This window comes from Syzygium oleosum, unplaced genomic scaffold (genome assembly GCF_021117445.2).
Source record: "Syzygium oleosum isolate NSW1041296 unplaced genomic scaffold, Sole_v2.1 Sole_v2.27, whole genome shotgun sequence".
NCBI classification, from domain to species: Eukaryota; Viridiplantae; Streptophyta; class Magnoliopsida; order Myrtales; family Myrtaceae; genus Syzygium; species Syzygium oleosum.
Genome location: NW_026607511.1, coordinates 1,745,610 through 1,769,258, shown reverse-complemented (window position 1 = coordinate 1,769,258; position 23,649 = coordinate 1,745,610). Strand labels below are relative to the sequence as shown.

The 23,649-nt window shown below is 38.4% G+C and overlaps 1 protein-coding gene and 1 pseudogene across 1 annotated transcript; one reads left to right on the top strand and one right to left on the bottom strand.

The window, feature by feature from the left end:
• The first annotated feature begins 2,139 nt into the window (after positions 1–2,139).
• LOC115684314 (acetyl-CoA-benzylalcohol acetyltransferase-like) lies at positions 2,140–3,411 on the top strand. The gene has a single exon (XM_030609053.1). It carries the CDS (start codon positions 2,140–2,142, stop codon positions 3,409–3,411), a length of 1,272 nt encoding a protein of 423 aa, XP_030464913.1.
• Positions 3,412–7,559: 4,148 nt separating this feature from the next.
• LOC115684331 (2-oxoglutarate-dependent dioxygenase 19-like) lies at positions 7,560–11,983 on the bottom strand (annotated as a pseudogene).
• Between the last annotated feature and the right edge of the window lie 11,666 nt (positions 11,984–23,649).

Sequence of the window (23,649 nt, the reverse complement as noted above, 5' to 3'; positions counted from 1 at the left end):
GGTGAAAAAAGAAAAAAAAATCAAAAACATCATCTATTGATGGAATCGCATATATGAGTGTGGAGTGGGGCTGCTATTATGAGATTCATAGCCAAATCTCTAGAGCACTCATGGAAAATCAGAAGCACGCATGGCCTATTAGTGCAAACTTGCGTTGAATAGCAGAATTTGTGGGGATTAACGTAATGATTGAGAACTCTAGCTGACAATAAAAATCCTTGGATCATAGAAGCTATAAGCTTCACCATTGGTTCTATAAGTTATGTCTCATTTTTCTACGTATGGTTCAAATTCCAAAAGACACTAGATTCAATGCATCACCCTCTAATGTGAAACCAGCCTTTATTCCTTCTTTATTTTGATAATCCGTTTTTAAATATGCTGAAGATTATTGTAGAAAAGTATTTCAAAAAACTGGATTCCCTTGTCTTTCACTGCCACACATTGCTTGATAAATTCTCTTTTGTTCACTTTATTAATAGGTTCAGTTTACTGACTTGTTAACAAGAAGAAAAATATGTTCAGTTTGCGCATATGAGCTTGTGTCAAACGAAATGTGAAACCTTTGATTTTTTATTTTTGTCTCAGGACCTTATCAGGAAAACCTATTCACAAATAAACCTTTGATTTTTGTGTTCTGCCATTAGTCAAACTAGCTGTTGTCATATTCAATTTGCTACCGTTAATTTTTTCATTCTGCTAGCCGTTTTCACACTAGTTCTCCTAACCATTATGACATTGAATGCGCTAACCGTTTCTCATATAATTTTGCTAGCCGTTTATAAATTAATTCTCCTTGCCGTTCCTTGATATTTCCAACTTCCGATCAGCTTATTTCTCCTATAAATATTTACCCGTTCTTCTTCATTCTACATTCTACGCATTAGAAATAAACAAAACCCTCCCTCCTCCTCCATTTATGTTGTTCCTGCTATAACCAAATAGTGTAGTGCATACTAATCACAAGGTCCGTCGAATCTTGGAGGATAGTTGCATCTATCCTCTGCACTCACTGAAGGGCGGTAATTATCCTTGAAGACAACATCTATCCTCTGCACTCACTGAAGGGCGGTAATTATCCTTGAAGACAATGCGGACACCTTAAACTTTCATGATTTTTCTATCTACATTCAATGATTTTCGGAATTTCCACAATATCTAAATTGGGGCTACCTCTGGTTTTATGAAGGCCACCTTTAAATGTAGTTATTTGTTTACATTTTATACTCTAAAAGGACGGGTGTGAAGACCCTGCTATTTATAGGCCCACGAAACACTCCATGAGCTCATAAATCGGTTAAGTGTAGACCTATATAGGTGGCCCTGAACAAGAACAATTTGCATATAGTTAATGGAAGTTGAACGGACGGCTCCAACTCCTGGAATTCCTCCTACGTCCCAGCCAGCTGTGTTAACCCTGAGGGTTGGCCGGCATTAAATTTATGTGAGATCAATCAATCGCTGCCATTGATTCATCATGCTTTTTTAATCGGAATAACAATTTTATTCTTGGTATTTCTCTGTGGGGTGATCATCACATGGTTATAACACTGTCCACACAATTTCACACCATTAAAGGTATCCTCATGCAAAGAGACGAACATAGTCTCCGAGTCTTCACGATTGCCAGTGTGTAATTATTAGTTTACGCAAGTTGTATCCCGTTTAGGTAGGAAAATGAAACTTCTCCCGATCCAAATACACCCACATGGTCTAATATCACATAAATAGTATCGTCAATTTGATAGGGAATGAAGAAAGATTGAAATTATTGGTAATGGAAATTAAATTTGATTTTCTATCACAAGGGCATGTACATAGGACGCTTCTTTCTGGTTTTTTCTATCTCACACTCAACCGGATTAGGCTAGCCTATTAATTGCCTTCAATTGACGGATGTTGTACAAGAAAATCTCTGCAAGAGCTCACGGTAGGCTCTTTTTTTTTTTTTTTATCATAACCTTTTACTACCTTTCATAGACTAGATTTTTGTAAGATTCGTCTAGGAGTTCCCTTATAAATGGATCTTTGTTTGACGAGTTTCTAAATAACCAATCTTCACCGACCAGGTTTGACTAAACCAGGAAAGGAAATTCCAATTTGTTGTGGAGTACTGGAGTGATTGGAAGAGAATCAAGTATGAAGGTTGAAGTGCAAAGCAAGAAATTGATCAAGCCATCATCTCTGACGCCGAACCACCGTCGAAAGCTAAACATTTCATGCATAGATGAGCTTCAGCATCCAGGTTATGCTGGTTTCCTTTTCTACTACCGGGCCGATGGCGAAAACCATGAAGACGATACTTTCCAAAGGCTTTGCCTTTTGGAGGAGTCGCTTTCAGAAACCCTGGTGATTTTTTACCCTCTAGCCGGTCGGTATGTCGAGGAAGGGCTCTTTATCGATTGTAACGACCAAGGAGTAGAATTTGTGTACGCCAGAGTGAATGGCCAGCTTGATCATCTCCTCCAGGGAGACTTCGACGCGGACCTGGTCGGCAGTTTGTCCGAGTTCCCGCTGGGACTAGCCAGCAATCCCCTAGTCATAATTCAAGTGAACGTATTCGAGTGCGGAGGACTTGTGATCAGCCTACGCTCTTGTCACAAGTTAGGCGATATGTGCACCATGGCGACATTCATGAATTCATGGGCTACCGTGTGCCGGAGTGGAATAAATGAACTAGCCTCGCCGTATTTCGAGCTGTCATCTCTATTCCCAGTGAAGGGGTCGGTAGTCACTCGTTGGCCTCCACTCTGTGGTGGAGTAAAATTTACGATGAATAGGTTCGTATTCAGCGGTGCGGCCCTATCGAGACTAAAACTAGCTGCGGCTAAAAATGCGCGGATATCGAGAGTGGAGGTCGTGTGCGCACTTTTATGTAAGGTGTTCGTAACCTTGGATCAAGCAAAACACGGCCGCTTAAGGCCCTTTGTGGTTTGCCAGTCGATGAACTTGCGTGGGAGAGTCAATCTACCGATACCAACAAATGCGTTTGGTAACTTCTACACCATGGTCGTTGGCCGACACACAATGGATCAGAATGACCTGAATTTCGAGGCGTTTGTGGAGGTGATCCATGACACCTTTGCGAGTGCCAAGACAAGGTACGCGGCGATAGCGGACGGAGAATCATGCATGAACATGGTTAAGGATTCTACAAGAGAATCCAAGGAATGGGCTCACAGTGATGAAGAGAATGTGGTGGCCATTTCAAGCTGGTGTGGATTTCCATTCTATGACATCAATTTTGGGTGGGGAAAGCCGGACTTGGTGAGCAACACCTGCATTCCTGTCCGAATGGTTTTTCTCATTGATAGTAAGTCTGACGGTGGAATCGATGCGTGGATCATACTAAGCCCAGAGGAGAAGGTTCTTTTTGAGCAAGACCCCGACATTGTGGCTTTCACTTCCTAAAAACTCTATTGGAGGCGGAGCGGTCGTGGGCACTCTCTTCTAACCAAATCTTCAATCTGAGAGTTGCATTTGCTAGACAGGCAGTGGCTTCTGTAATTTGGACCCGATAGATTTAGCGAAATCTCCCAATCTTATAAGTGTTGGGTATAATTGAAAGATTCTCGTATCATCTGAAAAGCTATTTTTCTGGACTCTAAAAAAAAAAAGAACCGAAAGCTAACACGAAATAGAGATGACCGAGGGGAAGGAAAATGCAACTAGAACTTGAAAAGGATTAAACTGAATTGGGTGGAATGAGATTGACTCCGACCTACTTTCCACTGTACTCAGTGGGCACAACGCATTGCAAGCACTGGATTGGCCTGAACACTTCATTTTCATGACGGGAACGAGAAAGAGCTATCCTCGCCGATATTGGCATGAATCTGAAGATATTGGACTTCTGTTCACCAAGATGTTTTTGACGTAATGAGAGGGAAGGGAACTAAGCAGAAAGAGACTAAGAGAGTTGTCCGAACACAATGAGTTCTCTTGTAAAACATCTGAATTATGCTTGATTTGCTTCAAGAACTAATCATTCTGTTTGATCGCTCAACATAGTGGGAATACACCCACTCAGCATCCCATCAAGATTGGACAAAATCAGGCTTCATCGGTGCAGTGTCTAGTCGAAACTGTGACAACTAAAAAAACCGTGGTTTTAGAATCATCCTAAACATAGGCCCAAAATACCTCTGTGGTTGTGATGCTAGATGTAACAGCCAATTTGATGTAATTTCGGGATCAATGAAACTGATATTATTTCGCATTTCATTTTAGTAAGTCTCACCCGGAGCTGATCACTCTCGGGATACTAACCAATAGGGTATGGCTAACTAGTAGATGGTACGTGGACCGGGGACCCTATCGCGAAAGGGATACCGATCACGAGAGACGCCGAGGAAATATTTTGGGCCAACGTGAGCCGATCTTAGGAAAGGTAACGGATTTGGTTTGGCCAAGGCCAACGATGTACGATTGGGACGCAGTGATTACGCAAGACCAAAAGTGCACGTGGTCAACCTCCGGAACTTGAACCTATTGATTGTGACCTCTGGAACTAATGATAATTTCTCATTCTCTCAATGATCGAGACCGTCACGATACGAATAGCCTTAGGTCGATACGCGTAACCTCTAAACGCCACCCGTTAGTGAGAGACTCGAAATTGAAAGTTTAGCGGGTTTTGTTCACGGAATTGGGCCGGATTTCGGTATCGATTTTCAAAGGCTTAAGAGACTATTTTTGGGAATCGACGTCATATTACGCTGGCCACTCACATGTGGAGTTAGTACGAGTAAAAATTGGAATTTCGATGCAGGGTGAAAAATTACGATTTTGCCCCAGGATGCCGTCGCTTTCGAGGCCAAATGAGGTTATTTTTCGTGGCCGATGCCATTTTTGGGTGGCCACGCTTACCAGAGTCATTTTGGACAAAAGCTGGAATTTCGACAAAAATTGGAAAAATAATATTATTTTATTCCCGAAACTTTGACGTGGATTTTCGAGGGCTTGCGCGATGAATTTCGCGATTCCGACGCCATATTATTTTGACCACGCATATATGGAACAGCGTATGTGCGAAAATTGGAATTTCGGTTCGGGATTGGAAAATTACGAAAATGCCCCTAGGCCATTTTGATTAATTCCGAAAATTGGATTTAATTTTGGGATTAACCAAGGTGAGTTAAGGTTAAACCAGGTCTGGTCAACCATGGTTAGGGGCAAACGACCATTTCACCCCTAAATTATTGGATTAGGGCAAATCCTAGCCTTTGGATCAAGGGCAAAATTGTCCATTGGCTTGATTTTTGACACATGGCACCCTAGGCCCTAGTTTTTGACTAAGATAAGCATTTTTCTCTCTCCTCTCTCACTCCCACGACCAGACCAGCCTTCAGAAAATTTTCTCTCCATTTTCCCCTCACTTTCTCTCATTTTCTCTCAAATTTTCACTCTCATTTTCTCTCTCGCCGGAGCTTCGCGGGAGCACGCCGCCGACCGCCGTGCCTCGCCGTCGACCCCTTGGTCCCCGCTTCGGCTCGGCCTCGGTTCCGTCCATTTCTCTCTCCCTTTCCCCCTCTTTTTCTCTCTTTTTCTCTCTTTTTCTCATTTTTCATTTTGTGAACAGATCACGCGGAGCTTCGCCAGAGCTCCGTCGCCGTCCGTCGACACCATTGTTCGGCATGTCCACATCGTCGCCGTTCAGCCCGGTCCGTACAGTGACCGTACAATTCTGTTCACGTCGTACGGTCAGGCTGTTCATCCGGCCCAGTACGGCCGTCGCCGCCGTGGCCGGCGCCTCGCCGGCCACCGTTCCAGCCGTCCGTACGGTGTGTCCGTGCGGTGGTACGTCCACGCGTCGTGCGGAATCACTGTTCACCGTCCGTACCGCGCCGCCGTCCGTCGGGAATTCCGCCGCCGGTTTCACTTTGTTCATCGGTGATCGGCCGCCATTCCCGTCGTCGTGACCCTTGTTTTGGTGAGTAAAATTCCTAAACTCGGATTAGGACTGATTTTGCGTTTTAGGACTGGTTTAGGTGTTATCGGTGCATTTTGGAGTGGCTTAGATAATAGCAGTGTGTAATTGAGACTGGGTTGAGGACCGATTAGTAGAATTTATTATCGGAAAAATTTAGTGGATTAATGAAAATCGTTGGGGAGGATAATAGGGTTTAATGACCAATTTAGGAGTTCATCGGTGAAATTGCCGGGTATGCCCGGTTGTGCGAATTATATTGGTGCTCGTGGTTCATTGCATTGCATAACATGGACACGCATTGCGTATGCCAAGAGTGAGGCATGTGATGAAAATTGTGCGAGAATGCGTGTACGCCATGAGCATGTGATCACCTAAAATACCCCACGAGCGTTATACTGGCGGGTTCGAATAATAATGAGCTGTGTGATCACCTAAGGACCTTCGGGTCGATACCGTCCTCATGCACTTTGAAGCGGGACGATGCCCGGTACGTCCGGAAGGCGACCATCCTCATGCACTTTGAAGCAGGCTCGGTTCGCAAGGAGAACAGTGTTGCGCCTCATGCACTTTGAAGCGGGCTAGAACCTTGGGCCGGATCGGATCTCGCCTCATGCACTTTGAAGCGGGCTAGACCAGCACCGGGCCGTGAAAAAATTGATGACTCGAGTCGTAATAATAATTAATTGGGCAAGTGTGCCGGTGTGGGCCGTGGGTCAAAGAAATGTGCATGACATGTCAATGACATTTGCATGCATAAACATGCATTGAATGGCATGCGAGTGTGTGAGACTCGGTGTATGAGCATGTGATTGGCGTACGTGTGATAATGTGTGCCACGTATGTCCTGTGATTATTACATATTGAACTATCTAACCTGCAGGTCGAGAGAATTGTATGATTATGGTTGTGTTATGATTTTAAATGTTTGTTTCCAATCGGGAGATTGCATGCTAGCCTAGCCTAGGTTTAGGGGTTGAACTCATGAGATTCGTCTCACGGTTGTGTAAACCGAAACTTTTCGAGACCCCAGCAGCAGTAGGATGCCGAGGTCACCACCTCTTTTGGGATACCGCACAATATTCAGCGGTCGTCAAGCATGCACCCGGTAGGGATGGAGCGAGAACGGAGAAGTGGCTGTTTGGGTTATTCCCAGCTGTTGGTGTTTCCTTTTTGGTTGTCGTGAACACTGTAAAAAGAGTTTTAAAATAGTAATATAAGTATGTACATATTTTTTGCGTTGATCGTTGTTTATTGGATGGCTATCCTTGGCTCGTTTTTTTTTTAATTGTCAGGGTTGTTTATTTAATCGCTTCCGTTTGTGCTTGTTCTCTGTTTGGGCGTTGGGTCGGCGACGCTTCCTGGGACGTCGCAATTTATCGACCGAAGGTAGGGATGTTACCGCTTCGTAGGGTACGGGGCGTGACACTAGAGGTCAACGTATTGTCTCAGCCTAAACAGATCAGTATTTTCGTTGAGGAGACTATATTCGAAGCAAGTTCTTCGAGTTGCGGGAGTACCCAATATTTTCAGCCCAATGAAGTGGCCATTTCTGTTGAAAACCTTGACAGGCAAATTTTCTTGCTCATACTGACCAACCATCATGATTTGGCACTACAAACTCACAGTGTTTAATCAGACATTATTTAGTGCTCACTTCCATTTATTCTGTCAAGAAGATACATCACAGAAAGGTTCAGCTTACATACATCAGTGCTGTATGGTTCTTGCACCTGTCATCACATAATATTAAACGTTCCATAAGGTTGCTCTCCAAAGAGTCCAAACGGTCTAGAAGCAGAACACGATCACACATCCCTTTTTAACATAATGCAGCATTACAGTGGCTGCACAAAATCATATCTTTACCTGATTCAGGTACGATATCCCATCAATTACTTTGCTCTGTTTAAATTCCATGTAGTCCTTGTAATTCATCAAGATGTACGTGGCTTGGTTGGGCTCGCCATCCACCAGCTGCTTTGCTGGCACAACCACAGTGTCAGGCGACGGTCCAGTAGAAAAAGGGATCGATAACCTTGCAGCCTCGTTGTTCACGACAGCTCGATGCAGAACGCTCTTGTATTTCCCATTGCTCATAATCTTGCACAGTTGCAAAGTGTTGAGAAAAAAAAAATTAGTTGCAATAAGCTTGATCTGTTCAATGGGAGAAACAAGAGTAAATCACAAAGATTCGCGTCAACTTTAACTGATTAATATCCAGTTAAATAATATTTTCAAAAAAATATCCAGTTAAAGAAACAAAGACAATAGAGAAAGTTTTTAGCAAATTTTTAAGACAACTGTATGTACTATAGTTCTATGTATAATAACAATGTCCCTTCCATAAAACCTACATTTTATCAGCATCTATAAACCAAGGCACACAGTATTCACACCAAGATTTGAAATTCATTGGACCTCTCTTGCAAGACAGATAAGGGAGATTAGAAAGATGAAACATAGATTTCTGTATATTTACCTCGAGCTGATCAGCGGTGTTGACCACAAAGGCATTTGGAATGAGATCGGCTTTGACCCACGGCTTTGACCCAATTTCCGTCATGATAAACTTCAAGGCCGCCAACTCCATTCTGCATGAGGATGGTCAAAAGGCCATAGTCTGAGTGTGAGGGTAGGCCCATAGCGAGTTCTGGCTGTGGGCACGCCGGATACAGATTCGCTGCTAATATCTGTAGGCTTGAATCCATGTTCATTGCCTCGTCGATATAGCCCAGTTCAAGTCCTAGGCCCTCCGATATACCCTTGAGCAGTTCCCTAACTAATTTCCGAAGCGCTCCAGAGTACTCTGCCAAAACTTTACTGCAACAGACATTGCTTTCATTCATCAGAGGAAATGACGTGGTGTTCTTTTCATCTTTAGGGATTTCACAAGTTTCTATCAGTTAAATCTTTTCTCTGGGGTATTACCAATTGTTTTGCTCTATCAAATTGAATCCGCACTTTTCTTATTTTTTCTAGGCGTACAAAATTGTTTGTCTGACGTCAAGATGATCCAAAATAATGCTATCCTAACATAAGAATCGTGTACTTTCTATTGCGATATTTCAAGACTGCCAGATTTCTAGTTAAATATAGATCAACTTTACAAAACTAACAAACCGGAACCAAAGATGCTGAAGAGCTCGCGTCTCAGACGGATCGAAGTTGTTCAAGTTCAGATCCCACATGATTAATTGAGTGGTCAAGTAGATACGGAAAATCTGGTATCCAAATCACATCGTCTCGTATATAGGTAACTTTAGAGCTCGGATCTGCCTCCCAAGTGGACAGAGTCTTATACATGGACGGAGATGGGAATTAGTCAAAGTCCAAGATTTGGATTCTCGTGTTACCAGGGAAGAAGAATTTGTTCAAGTTAATTCCTCATCAATTTCTTTTTTCCGATGTACCTGATAATTTTATACTGTGCACTAGATCTGGATGCATTGATAACTCTGAACATTATTTTAGCATAACAAGTTGAGAAGAGTGACAACTTATTTTGCTCTACCCACATACTTACTCTGCAATTTTTCACTCCCTTAAGATTCTGTAGGTTCATCCTATACTCGATTGCGAATAAAATGTCCACGAGGGGAAGGTTCTGTTGCTTCTGGACCTTAGCATTGAAGCTACAGTTTGGACATATAGTTGTCATTACCACTATTAGTAAAACATCAGATTGTTGATATTTGTGGTGTGGTAAACTCAAACTTTTATATGCAAATGGAATTAAGAAAACAGAAATATCAATACGTATATGCAAATTGAGAACATGCACGCAAAGCGTAGAAATAAATTCAAGGGTAAAAGCCACAAAAAATCTCAAACTATGCCCACTGTGACGCATGTACCCTAAAGTTTTTTCCGTGACACTAAAACCCCCGTATATGTATCTGTGCGACATATTTATCCGCCGTCAAGGTTTTGTTAATGAGCACTATTGAAAATCTGCTTACTTATACAGCGGAAAGCAAATGGCATTGACATGACATCCTCGTGCTTAAGTGAAATAAAAACAACATTATTTTAGCTGAAAAATACAAAGTTACAAGTTTGGGGTTTTTTATGTCATAAGAAAAAATTTATGATATATATGTATCGTAGTGGGCATGGTTTGGGACTTTTTATGTGACAATAAAAAAATTCAGGGTAAACATGTCATGGTGGACACAGTTTAAGGTTTTTTGTGGTTTTTTTTTCCCTTATTTCAATACATATTAGACCTTTTTTTTAAAAAAAAAGAGAGGGAGAGAATGGGGTACCTCAAGCCTTCTGGTTTGGTGGGGCAGTGAAACTTTGGATGCACCGTCAGCCTCAGAAAATCCCTCCAGAGGAACACTTTGTCGACCGAAGCTTTGAAGCTCGTCCCGTACCTTATGGGGTCCAACACGTGCTTCCCTTCGAACTCACTCTTCTCCTCATCTGTCAGATCGAAGAATCCCATCAACGCCTCGACCGTCGCCTTCATTCGACTCTCGGGCACTCCGTGGTTGATCAGCTACTCACATGTACAACCAAGGGCTCTATGATCAATACGTGGTAAACAAGAAACTGTTGCAAGTTATGAGAATAAATTTACGTGCAGCGGCCAATCTCACGCAGGTTAAGCCATGAGAATAATTTATCATTAATTCTCTTTAGCTCCGGCATGAATGAACAACCGTCTGTTGAATCAGCTAATTCAATTCAAATTGTTGCTAATCTTTCAAGAACTATTGCAGTTTTGTCAGTTCAGTTCTAAATTTTTCAATTTTACCAATCGACTCCATCCATCCAATTTTTGGCAGGAATCCGATGATATGGATGTCAATTGTGACACATAAGACAACTAGCATTGACATGGACAATTTTAACAATTTTTTTGATATTTTTTGAATTTTTATTTATCTTTCTTTTCTTTTTCTTTTTGTTTTCTTTGTCCTCTAATTTTTTTTGCTGTGGCCAGGGAGGGTCTGGCGGCCCTCATTTGGCCTCGTCCAAATGTGGGGGAGGCTGCCTTCGCCGCGGCCGCCTTTGCGATGCAAAGGTCATCCTGACTATAGCAAAAGCAAAAGAAAAAGGGTCAAACATGAAGCAAGGAGGGATGACGCATGGTCTCCGTTCCTGTTGGTGGGTGATGCTTGACCATGGGCAAAGGCAGCCTCTCCTATGGCCGACGAGGCCATGGCGAGGTTGGCCTCGCCTAGATGTGGGGAAGGCAGGGTGAGGGCCGCGCGACTCTCGTTTGTGGATGGTGAGGGCCACTAAGCCTTCCCCAACCACATCGAAAAATTAAAGAAGAAAAAGAGAAAAAAGAAAAAATAAAATAGGAAAGAAAAAATAAAAATTCGAAAAAAATATTAAAATATTATTTAAAATTGTCCGCGTCAACGCCAGCCATGCCACGTAGGATGGATGGCATCCACGTTAGTGAATTCAGGCTAGATGAACTCAATTGGAAAATTATCAAAAGGTTTAGGACTTAATTAGTAAAATTGAAAGGTTTATGACTCAATTGGTAAAACTGTAATAGGTTTAAGACTTTTTTGGATAATTTTCCCTTCAAGAATTCATGACAGTTGGATAAGCAAAAGCTGATGAAAAATACCAACCGTTTGTTTTGCATGTTCGCGAGATAATAAAATAAAAGAAAGGTACAATGAAGCAGGTAATGAACTAGCTAGGAACATTATGTACCATGAAGAAGCCCCAGTCCTCACAAGCCTTTGCAAGATCCGAGACGGCTTTAGACTGTTGGTCGGGATTGCTTGAGGAGAGAAGAGAGAAGTCGATGACCGGGATGGAGTCATCGTGAATGGCTTGATCATCGGAAGCGGAGGTGGTGTAGGCATAGTGGGAAGGGATGGAAGTGAGGTTGGAAGATTCAGCCAGAGTCTTAACACTTGCTATTTTGAGCTTCGAAGAATTAGCTTCTTGATGGTGTGGAGAGATTGGGCAAACAGTATCCATTTGAGACGAAATTGACTCTCTCTTTTCGCTATCGCTAAACGTTGCTCTCCTCAACTAAGTTTATCACACGCGGTACCAATGTGGGAAAACTGATTCATCTTTGTAGATATATATAGTAGCATCCAGTCCAATAGTGGGTAGTTGAATGTACTAATCTCGTGTTGTTCAAGTCTCTCAAGGACAAGTTAAGAGTTTGCACTAAAAAAAGGAGCCCACGTAAGCATGTTTCCAGAAGAAGCCCAAACTATTTTTTCAACTAGTTCGGTGGAGATTACCAATGGAAACGCTTGGCTCTTTCATGTTGATGTGTGGGAGGAGTATAACTAAAATCCGTATCCCAAGTGCTCCTCCGCCAACGTCATACGTACACCCCTATATAAAAACCAAATAAACTATATCCCATTGCCTATTATCCGTAAAACTATATACTTTGTTCCCTTATTTATCCCCTACCAAATATGTCCTACGCACATGAATACTTGCGTTTGATGTGAGGAATAAAACTAAATGATTGCCAAGGAAAACATGGTAAAAAAAAGGGCCATTGGAGAGAGAGGGAGGAGCCAAATCAAAAGTTAGGTGTCGTTAAGCAAACAATTAAGTGAATAAAGAAAGGAAGGATCGTGCTTTTTCCACTCCACATTTGGCTTAAACACTCCCTATCATAGTGTTTTGACCATATTATCCTTTACGTGGCTCACCTTTTGGCATTACTCTCCTCGTTTTATTTGGTCAAATGTGTTGTTCCTCGTTTTTTCTCTTCTTTTCTTTCGTCACGGCTGTAGTGTCCCTCTCTATTCCCTTTTTTTTTCCATTTTTTCGTTCATACACGCCTTTGGTGTCTCGTTATCTCCCTTTTTTTCTAAAAAAAAATAAATTCAAATGCAATGCTATGTTGAATGCTTCCTGTGTTGGAACCAACACAAAAATAATAAAAATTTCGAATTTGGAATAAGGGTACAAAATTGAAGGGAGAAATGGTTCTTAATATATTCTCAATGTAAAGCATATTGAATATTTTATCCTCTCGAACTATCAATTAGGTTGGCATCATTTTATCAATGGCTAATAAATTTAGATTGTAAATAGACGGATTTTAACGCAGATTTGTCAGTTACTTGATTAATCAAAATGGCTATGTGTAACCCTTGACAATTTAATTATATGGCTAGGTAATAATTTTATAGGCCGTGCGTTTTCCACTTCTCATTTGGTTTGGACACTCTCTATTATAGTGTTTTAACCATATTGTCCCTTATGTGGCCCACCTTTTAGTATTAATCCCCTATTTTTATTTAGTCAAATGTGTCGTTCCTCTTTTTCTCTCCTCCTTTTCTTTCCTCGTAGGTCCCATTTTCCTTGTTTTTCTTATCTTTCCAGGCCTTCAGTGTCTTCCAACCGTGACGTCCCTCTGTATTTAATTTTTTTCTATTTTTTTTTCACTGCAGACATACCTTTGGTGTCTTATTCTCTCCAAATGCAATGCTAAGTTGAATGCTTCCTATGGAACCAAAAGAATAATAATAAAACTTTGGAATTTGGAATAAGGGCACGAAATTGGAGGGAGAAATGGTTCTTAAAACGCTTTCTGTTGGCTTCGGTAGATATATAGCACTCACCATCACGTCCTTATATAAAAGCAAAACACGTACAACACATTTCATGATGAAGACAGATAGTCCACACACTTATTTAATAGGATTAATACCACGAAAAGCCCTAAACTGGTACACTTATGGTAATTTTGCCCCGAATTAATTTTTTGACAACAAAAACCCCAAACCGGTATATTTGTGACAAATTTACTCCGAACTATTTTTTTGACCACTGAAAACCCTACATTGGTACACTTGTGACAATTTTAGCTCGAACTAATTTTTTGACCACAAAAAATGCTAAACTAGTACACCTTTGACAATTTGAGTCCAAACTAATTTTTTGACCACTAAAAATCCCAAACTGGTATATTTGTGACAAATTTACCTTCTGTTAGTATCCGTTAAATCGGATTAATATCACGAAAAATCACAAATCGGTAAACTTGTGACAAACATATGGGTAAAATCTTAAATTGGTACACCCGTCAACTACCACGTGTCATCAAACTTAGCAATTTGATAGTAAAATTTAAATAAAAATAACGGAGGGTAAAATTGTCACAGGTTTACCAGTTTGGGGTTTTTGGTGATCAAAAAATTAGTTCGGGGTAAAATTATCACAGGTGTACCAGTGTGGGGGTTTTTGGTAGTCAAAAACATAGTTCGGGGTAAAATTGTCATAGGTGTACTAATTTGGGGTTTTTGGTAGTAAAAAAAATAGTTTATGGTAAATTTGTCACAGGTGTATCAGTTTGGGGTTTTTTGTGGTATTAATCCTGTTTGATATAAGGACAAAATGTTAACACAAAAAACACACATTACATGAGCCAATAGCTTTGAAGTCTTCTAGCAACTCCTTTTAACAGTTGGTTAAACTTCACGTTTTTTTTACAAAACCCAACAAAAGCTCCTCTTTTCCCTACGAAAGCTGCTAATTGTTGAATGGTGGAGAGGCTAACCAAAGATAGCCCACCGGAAATCATATTGATTTCCTTTCGTCTTGGTTCTTTTTCTAACACCCACCATAAATCAAGACATCATTTGAAGAATATTAACAACCAAATCTAGAAGGCAGCACCCCACATGCTAAAATCTTCAACAATTAATTTTAGATTATTTTAACAACCTCCTTTAAAATTGATTTTGGAATTCAAGAACACCAAGCATCATCTTTAATCTTTCAAACAAATCCGCGTTCAATGGTTTTGTCAAAATATCTACAAACTAATAACCTAATCTACAAAAATCAAGCTCAAACTCACCATCTTTGACTCGCTCACGGGTATAGTGATACTTGACATCAATATGTTTGCTCCCACCATGAAAAACATGATTCTTGGTTAATGCAATAGCAGACTTATTGTCACACATATTTTGGTAGGGCATGTTTGTTTATGCATCAATTCACATAGCATCCACGATCATTACCTTTGTAAGATTTTTGCAGAATATCCCATGCTACTTTTATGTCTCCGCACTCGATATATTTTCAAATGTCGTTACCTCCACGGCTTGGAAGATCACATACAATGCTTTCTCATCTTTCTTCTGGGACTCCACCAACAAATCTTTCTCCTCCTTTTTAAAGCATTGAAGGCTTTAGCATCGGCCACTTCGGTGTAGCCATTTCCCAAAAAATTCCACAAATCTTGTAATTTGAAGAGAATCTTCATATGGACAGATCAATTATTGAAATTCTTCAGGTTCAACTTTGGAAGTTGCAATTGAAAGAAAATGTGGATGCCATTTCTAGCTTTGATACCAAATTTTGAAACCAAAATAATAATAATAAAACTTTGGAATTTGGAATAAGGGCACAAAATTAGAGGGAGAAATGGTTCTTAGAATGCTTTCCATTGGCTTTGATAGATATACAACACTCACCCTCACATCTTTAAATAATAGAAGAACACTGACCATACATTTAATAATGAAGACAAACAGCCCACACACTAGTTATCCTAAGGACAAAATATCAACACAAAAAACACACATTTATTGAGCCAAGACCATGCAGTTTTCGAGTTGCTCCTTCCGACAATTGTTGAACCTTCACATTCATTAAAAAACCAACAAGAGCTCCTCTTTTCCTTATGAAAGCATTTACTCACTGTTGAATAGTGGAGGGGCTACCCCAAGATAGCCCACCATAAATCATGTTGATTTTCTTTTGTAACCGTGAACCAGTAAAGTGCTCCCATGATTTTGGTAAAAAAAGCTAACAACACATGCCGTGTTCTTCGTCATCAAGGATTTTACTGACGTTCCTTAAATCCGTCATGAGTTTATTAAACTCCTCTAGGAGGGATCTGATAAACGTATCTTCAGTGTATCGAAACTTAAATATCCTCTTTAACATATGTAAACGATTATTTAAACCCTTCATTACATAGAGTGCCTGAAGTTTTGCCTACAACGCTGCGACATCCTTTTCCTCGACCACCTCTATTAACAACTCATCCAATAGGTTTAACAAGATTATACTTCTTGCCTTCCTCATTAGCATGTCCTTTTGGCATCTTTCATTATTTGGAAAACAACTTAGCCTTACCCTCCAATGCTTCGACTAAACATTAAGTTGTTAATAGCGCCTCCATATTAACGCTCCATAACCCAAAGTTATTCCTTCTGTTAAACTTCTCAGTTTCTACTTTCACTCCAAACATTATTGTAGTAGCAGAATTTTTAGATAATAATCAAAGGAGCAAATGTCTTGAATCAAAATCTAGAAAATCCTATGCTCCAATTGTTATAATATTAATGTGTAGCTAAATATGATTTTTTAATTAAATTAATGCAAAATCACTAGAGAAATAAATAAAGAATAATAAATGACACCAAAGATCCACAGTAAGACAGCAGCAAATAATCCATTATAATCGGAGAATTAGAGTTATAATCGTTCGCTCACACGCTCGAATGTTTCCTATATCTAGATTACATCCAAGTTTATAGTACTTACAAATAAACAACTCAATATGAATGTGAAAATCACAGCACAAAATCATCGCATATTCAAGCCCAAATCAAAATTCTTCGCGCGATTCACTTGAGTCCGTACGTTCTTTTTTTTCTTCGTGTGGCGGCTCCTTTGGGATGCTTCTCGTCAATTCAGAAAAGGAGGGACCACAGTTTTCTGTTCCATTTATACGGCTTCGGTTGGACAGAGGAGTAAAACCCAAACCCTTGCTTTTGTTTCATTTCCTGACAAAAGACTTCTCTAACCCATGAAATTAGAAAGTTTTCATCATAAAATCCATTTTCAATATTATTTATGGTATCAAAGCCAAGGGGTTGATAAAGATAATCTTTATAATTTCATTCGCAGTAAAGACGATTTCGTTCGTGAAGGTCTTTTCGCGAGATTTTTGGATGTGTTCCAGGTAGTAAAACCCAGTGGGGTAGTAAGTCCGTTGGTAAGCATCGTCGAAATCTATTGAAAAGAAGAAAGTAGTCTTTTGCAATGAACTTATTAAGAAGATCTGAGTCTTCTTCTAGTTCTTTATCACAAATATCCTCTGATCAAGGACCAATAAATAGGGAAGAAATTAATATAGAAGATTTCAATAAATCTATCGAAAACTGGTTCATTCCAAAAGTCAAACTTGAAAAAATTTATGAGCATTCCAAGTTTAGATTCTTTGGAAATAATGACTATGTCATTGTTACTGAAGAAAGAGATGTACCACTTTCTAATTCATTCGCTTCAATACAACTTTTAAATAAGGATTCTATAAAGAAACATTCCCAGAAATGGAATTACATGCATGTAGGTTTGGTACAGGTCGGTGCAAAACCCCTTACCAAAGAATGATTAGATACTTCCTTGCTTCTTGTTTTAAGAGATGCTAGACTTTTAAAATACGAGGAATCCATTCTTGGAGCTGTTGAAACAAGCCTTTGCAGTGGACCAATTCATTTTGATAGTCATCCTGGTCTTACTATTTCTCTTAAAGACAAAAATATTTTAAAATCTCTTACTCTTCAGATAAAGACCCATAATTATTCTATAGCCGAAGGTTCTATTCCCATAGCTCTCATCTATAGGGTTTATTACAAAGTAATGAATTCCGCTTTCGGTAGCAAAGCCTTTAAATTGAATTCCAATAGAGAAACCCTTCTTTTACAAACAGATATTTCTAAAGCAAATGTTACCATTCCTTGGAACCAAATAACCCTTCCTGATCAATGGGAATTAGAAAACCGAATTCCCCAACCAATCATTCATAATTCTGATCCCACTAACATTATTCAACATCATGAAGGAAGAGTAACTATTCAATTTTCCAAAAGATCTGTTGATATTCCTAGGGGGTCTTGCGACATTAGATCAATTCCTTCTTGGCATTCTACTTCTTCTCGTAGGTCAGTAGATACTATTCCTAATATTCCTTTGAATATCCCTTTGGATAATCACGAAGAAGCATCTGCAAGTGCTCCTCCTCTTCCAAACATCAGTGGAATAGATAACAGATCCGGAATTTCTAGACCAGTTTATCATCATACTCCTGATTTCCCTGATCCAACTCCTTCTGAAATGGAAGATCCTGAAATCAATGCTTTGGAACTAGCTTTTGAACCCGACAAAATCATTTTAAATAGAGAATTCAATTCTTTTGATAATAAACATATCAGAGAGTGGTTCTTTGATAACTTTCAAAAACAGGCACTAGAAATCAAAAAGGAATATTACGATTACATGTACCAACGTGAAATCCAAGTATTCTTCTTTGATTGGTTTGAAAATGAATTTTTGCAAGAAAAACAGATTCTTGTTTTAGATCAATTTTATAAATGGAGATTAGACGATGGCCATATCATCGAATCTAATCATCCTCCCCTTAGAAAAATCAAACTCGAACATCGAGAAACAGAAATAATAGCTTCTCCTTTCAAAACTGCCTCTGAAATAGATGGCATAGGTATTAAGAAGATTGTTGAACAAAATAATTTTTCAAATCAACATCTTCATACCATAGGAAAACAACTTGATCGAATTGAGAATCTTACTCAAAATAGTTTTCCATCCTCTTCTGTAACTATTCCGAGAAAGGATTTAAAACCACCACTCTTTAGGAATTTTGAAATTCCAAAAAATCCTAGTCTCGATTTTGCTAAAGCCCTAGAGGATAGAAGAAAACTCCTCAAAGGAAAAACAGTTTTGATTCCTAAAAATCCTATAATTCTGGATACTCCTTTAATACAAAATCTGAGTGTCAAAGATACTCCAGATCGTACTAAGCCCTCCAATCAGATCAACCTTTTAGATAAATCCGATACTGAATCCCTTCCAGAGATAAATCGTATCACTTGGAAGGATCCTCAGAAGTTATATTACTCTCGTGCGACTCCCCTGATATTCTCACAGAAGAAACCTTTTCTAAAGTCCAGAACAAATATTCTTCTGATGCTATCTATGAATGGAATATAGATGGTGTTTCTGAACAAAACCTCATAAATATTCTGACCCAGATGGTCATGCTTGCAAACACTTACAAAACCATTCCAGATACTTCGGATCATTCTGTTGCATATCTCTTAATAGCCGGATTTACAGGCCAACTCAAAGGATGGTGGGATAACTACCTGAATGAAGAGCAAATGTCTCAAATTTTAAATGCCTTTAAACTTGACCCTTTTGGTCAAATATTCTTAATGAAGATGATCAACCCATCTAAGATGCTGTTAATACTTTGATATTCTCTATATCCCAACATTTTCTAGGAGATTCTTCTCATATTCTCGATAAAAACCAAGATCTTTTATCCAATATGAAATGTAGATCTTTAGGAGAATTCAGAGAATATAAAGAAATATTTTTGCAAAGAGTTTTCCAAAGAGCATACTGCAACCAGTCTTTTTGGAAAGAAAAATTTCTTGCTGATTTACCAAAACTCATAGGAGAACAAGTTCGTGGTAAGATAAGGGAAGAATATGGAATCAAATTCCATATGATTATCTTTCTTACGGTAAATTAACCTCTTATGTTTATAAAATAGGAACACAATTGTGCACCAATATTCGTCTCCAAAAACAAATCAAGAAAGAACAAAAACTTTCTAAAAAAGGATTAGGAGATTTTTGTGCCCAATATGATCCATCTTTTGAATCTTCTGAAAAATCCAAATGTTCAGGAAAATGTCTTTCTAAACAAAAAGATCAAAAGAAATTTTATAAGAAACCTTATAAAAGAAAATTCGATAAAAAGTTTTCTAAAAGAAAAGAAGATGATAGTTTTAATAAAACCAAAAAACCTAAAAGAAATTTTAAAAATATCACTTGATATAATTGTGGTAAGAAAGGCCACACTTCTCGATTTTGTAAAATTAGTAAAAAGATTAATGAGTTAGATCTAAATGAAGAAGCTATCAACCAACTCAACCAATTAATGGCTGAAGTGGACAGTAGTTCTTCTGATGAGTCTAGCTTTGAAAAGGGATTACAAATTTGTGATTTAGAAACCTCTTCATCATCAACTTCAGAAAGTGAAGATGAAGAAGCCACCAGCTTTGAAATAAATGTTTTGACAAAAGAAGAAGAAATTCTTTTGCAAACGATTGATCAGATCACTGATCCTGAAACAAAAATAAAATATTTGAATAATTTCCAAAACCCCAAATCAGTTTCTAAACCTACTTTTCAAACTGGCAGTCCTTATAATATTTCTACTATTCTTGACAAAACCAAGAAAACCAGTTTCAAACCCATTTCTATAAATGATCTAACCCAAGAAATCAATAGACAAAAGGAGGAAATTCAAAACCTCAAAGCTGCTCAGATAATTATGCAAAAGGACATTTTGGATATTAAAATGAAAAATTTTAAAAAGAAACAAAGAGAAGAAGACTTTGAAGAAAATAATATTCCTCAACTCCCTTCTTCTTCCGATACAAACTTCCTTTTGATGCTTTCTGAAATTACTACTAGAAAATGGATTATCAACATTTCTATAAAAATAAAAAATGAAATTGTTTTACAAACCACAGCCCTTTTTGATACTGGAGCAGACCTTAATTGTATCAAGGAAGGTCTTATCCCAACCAAATATTTTGAGAAAACTTCTCAGTCTCTCAAATCAGCATCTGGAGATAGATTGATTATTAATTACAAAATTCCTGAAGCTGAAATCATGAAAGACCAAATCTCTTTTAAAACTCCTTTTCTTCTTGTTAAGAACATCAAACAAAATGTTATTTTGGGATCACCTTTTATTAATCTACTTCAACCGTTTAAAGTTTCTGAGAAAGGAATTGAAACTGAAACCTTAGGCAAAAGAATTTGCTTTAATTTCATTTCAAAACCCCAAACTAGAAATTTGAATACTCTTCAAGAACATTCCATTTCTGAGATTAATTGCATGATTCAAGACAAAGAAACTCATCTTCAGTTTCTTAAAGAAGACCTTGAATACAAAAGGATTGATAAAAATCTCTCTGAAGCAAACCTTCAGAAAAAGATTTCCAATCTTGAAAATCAAATAAAAAATTCCATATGTTCTAATATTCCCAATGCTTTTTGGTCTCGAAAATGTCACATAGTTGATCTCCCTTATGAACCAGGATTTTCAGAAAAAGATATTCCTACTAAAGCCAGGCCTTCTCAAATGAATCACGAAGTTCTAAATTTCTGTCAAAAGGAAATACAAGAACTTCTTGAGAAGAAGCTTATTAGGAAAAGCCAATCTCCTTGGAGTTGCTCTGCTTTTTATGTCAATAAAAATGCTGAACTAGAAAGAGGAGTTCCAAGATTGGTAATTAATTATAAGCCATTGAATACAGCTTTAAAATGGATAAGGTATCCAATTCCTAACAAAAAGGATTTGTTAAACAGACTTTGTAATGCAAAGATCTTTTCAAAATTTGATATGAAATCAGGCTTCTGGCAAATTCAAATTAGTGAAAAGGACAGATACAAGACAGCCTTTACTGTTCCTTTTGGCCAATATGAATGGAATGTCATGCCTTTTGGATTGAAAAATGCCCCATCTGAATTTCAAAGAATAATGAATGATATCTTTAATCATTGTTCTGATTATATCATTGTTTATATTGATGATGTTCTAATATTTTCTGCATCCATAGAAAAACATTTCAAACACATCAATCATTTCATCAATATTGTCAAGAAAAATGGTTTAGTAGTTTCACCTACTAAAATATCTCTTTTCAAAACAAAGATTCGTTTTTTAGGGCATTACATTCATCAAGGAACCATCATTCCTATTGAAAGATCAATAATATTTTCTGAAAAATTTCCCGATGAAATCAGAGACAAAAATCAATTGCAAAGATTTCTAGGAAGTTTAAATTACATTATTGAATTCTTTCCTCGCATCAATATAATTTGCAAACCACTCCATCAGAGGCTAAAAAAAGATCCTCCCCCATGGACTCAGATCCATACTGATATTGTAAAACAAATCAAGCGAACCGTCAAGGAAATTCTTTGTCTTCATCTTGCTGATCCTTTTGCTTTCAAAATTGTTGAAACCGATGCTTCTGATATTGGATATGGTGGAATTCTTAAACAATCCAAGGACAACAAAGAACAAATTGTTCAGTTTGTCTCAAAGCACTGGAATGATTGTCAAAAGAATTACTCCACTATTAAGAAGGAAATTCTTGCTATTGTACTTTCTATTTCAAAGTTTCAAGGAGATCTTTTGAATCAAAAATTCTTATTACGGATTGATTGCAAATCTGCAAAAGATGTTTTACAAAAAGATGTTCAAAATATTGCTTCCAAATAGATTTTTGCCGGATGGCAAGTAGTTTTATCTGCTTTTGATTTTGATATAGAATTCATAAACGGTTCTTCAAATTCTCTTCCAGACTTTCTCACACGAGAATTTTTACAGGGAAAATGCCTCCCAAGCCACCTGACAAGCCTACCAGGAGAAACAAAGGCAAAGAAATTGCTGAGCCTTCCTCAGAAAGAAAACCTGGCATGACCAACCTAAAAACATGGCTGCAGGCAACTACCCAGCCATCTTTAAATACTACTACCATTTCTACCCAGGCCAAACCAGACCTTGAATTATCATTAAGACCCCCTTTTGATATTTCTAAAATTTCTCATGAAGAAGCTTTACAGCTCCTCCAAAAAGCCTTCAATAGTCAGACACAACCATCTACAGCACTGGTAAGTCCTGACCCTTCTCCCATTGCTACCCAAAAGCAAATGGGAAAAAGAATTTCTAGTGAGGTGGTTATTCAGTCAACTCAGACAACCCCTCCTGAACTTAAATCAAAATTTTTCCCTAAAACGAATTTTGATACCATTTGTAATATTGAAAATGGATTTTATGATGAAAACCCCTACGTTTTTGCAAAAAATATGTTTTCAGAAAAATTTCTATACACTCCATATGACATTTATAAAACTGTCGAATTTTATGAAAGAATTTTGACAGAAACAGAATCTGTCTCTTTTAAGCATTTCTCAGACAAAGGTCATATTAATTACTCCAAAGCCATTTTACACAAGGTCATCCACCCTCGAGATTGGAATCCCAATCCCCTGGCTATGAGAAAATTCAATGTCAAAATGGCTGACTCTCTTCCATATAGAACATCCTTCTCATATTTCGATTACAGACAAGCATGGTGGAGTACTTTCTGGAGACAAAATCCTAATAACTCTCATACTTGGCTTTTCTATTTTGAAAATTTTGAGATCAAAGGAATCCCATATTGGTTCCTCCAATGGTGGGAACAGCTTGGACCCATTGAAGAAATTCTTCATGCAAAGGCCCAACCTAGTTATGAACTCTTCCTCAAAAAATTCAATCCACACCCCTTTGAGCAAACCTATCCTAAACTCATGCTCTTTTTCTATTTCTTCGGAGTATCATGGGTTCTTGGATGGACTCTTGATTATAGAAAAGCTGTCAGAACAGGCGTCCCTATTTTAATTCGACGATTCAAAGTCAAATGGTGGGATGGTTTCAAATTCTATGATAGAGTTTCTATGAATGGTGTCAACAAATGGCTCATTGCTAGACAATCTACTCCAGGTTGTCCTCCTCCTCTTGGAGAAATCACTCCTTTTCTACATGATAAAGGTTTCGTCCTTTCTAAATTAGCTTCAGCCCAATCACACCAACAATTAGCAGGAATGTTGAAGCAAGCTCTTTCTGAAATCGAAGACTCTGAATCTTCTCACTCT

Excerpts from the sequence above, each read along its gene's own strand:
- LOC115684314 (XM_030609053.1), top strand. The coding sequence starts at position 2,140 with ATGAAGGTTGAAGTGCAAAGCAAGAAATTGATCAAGCCATCATCTCTG.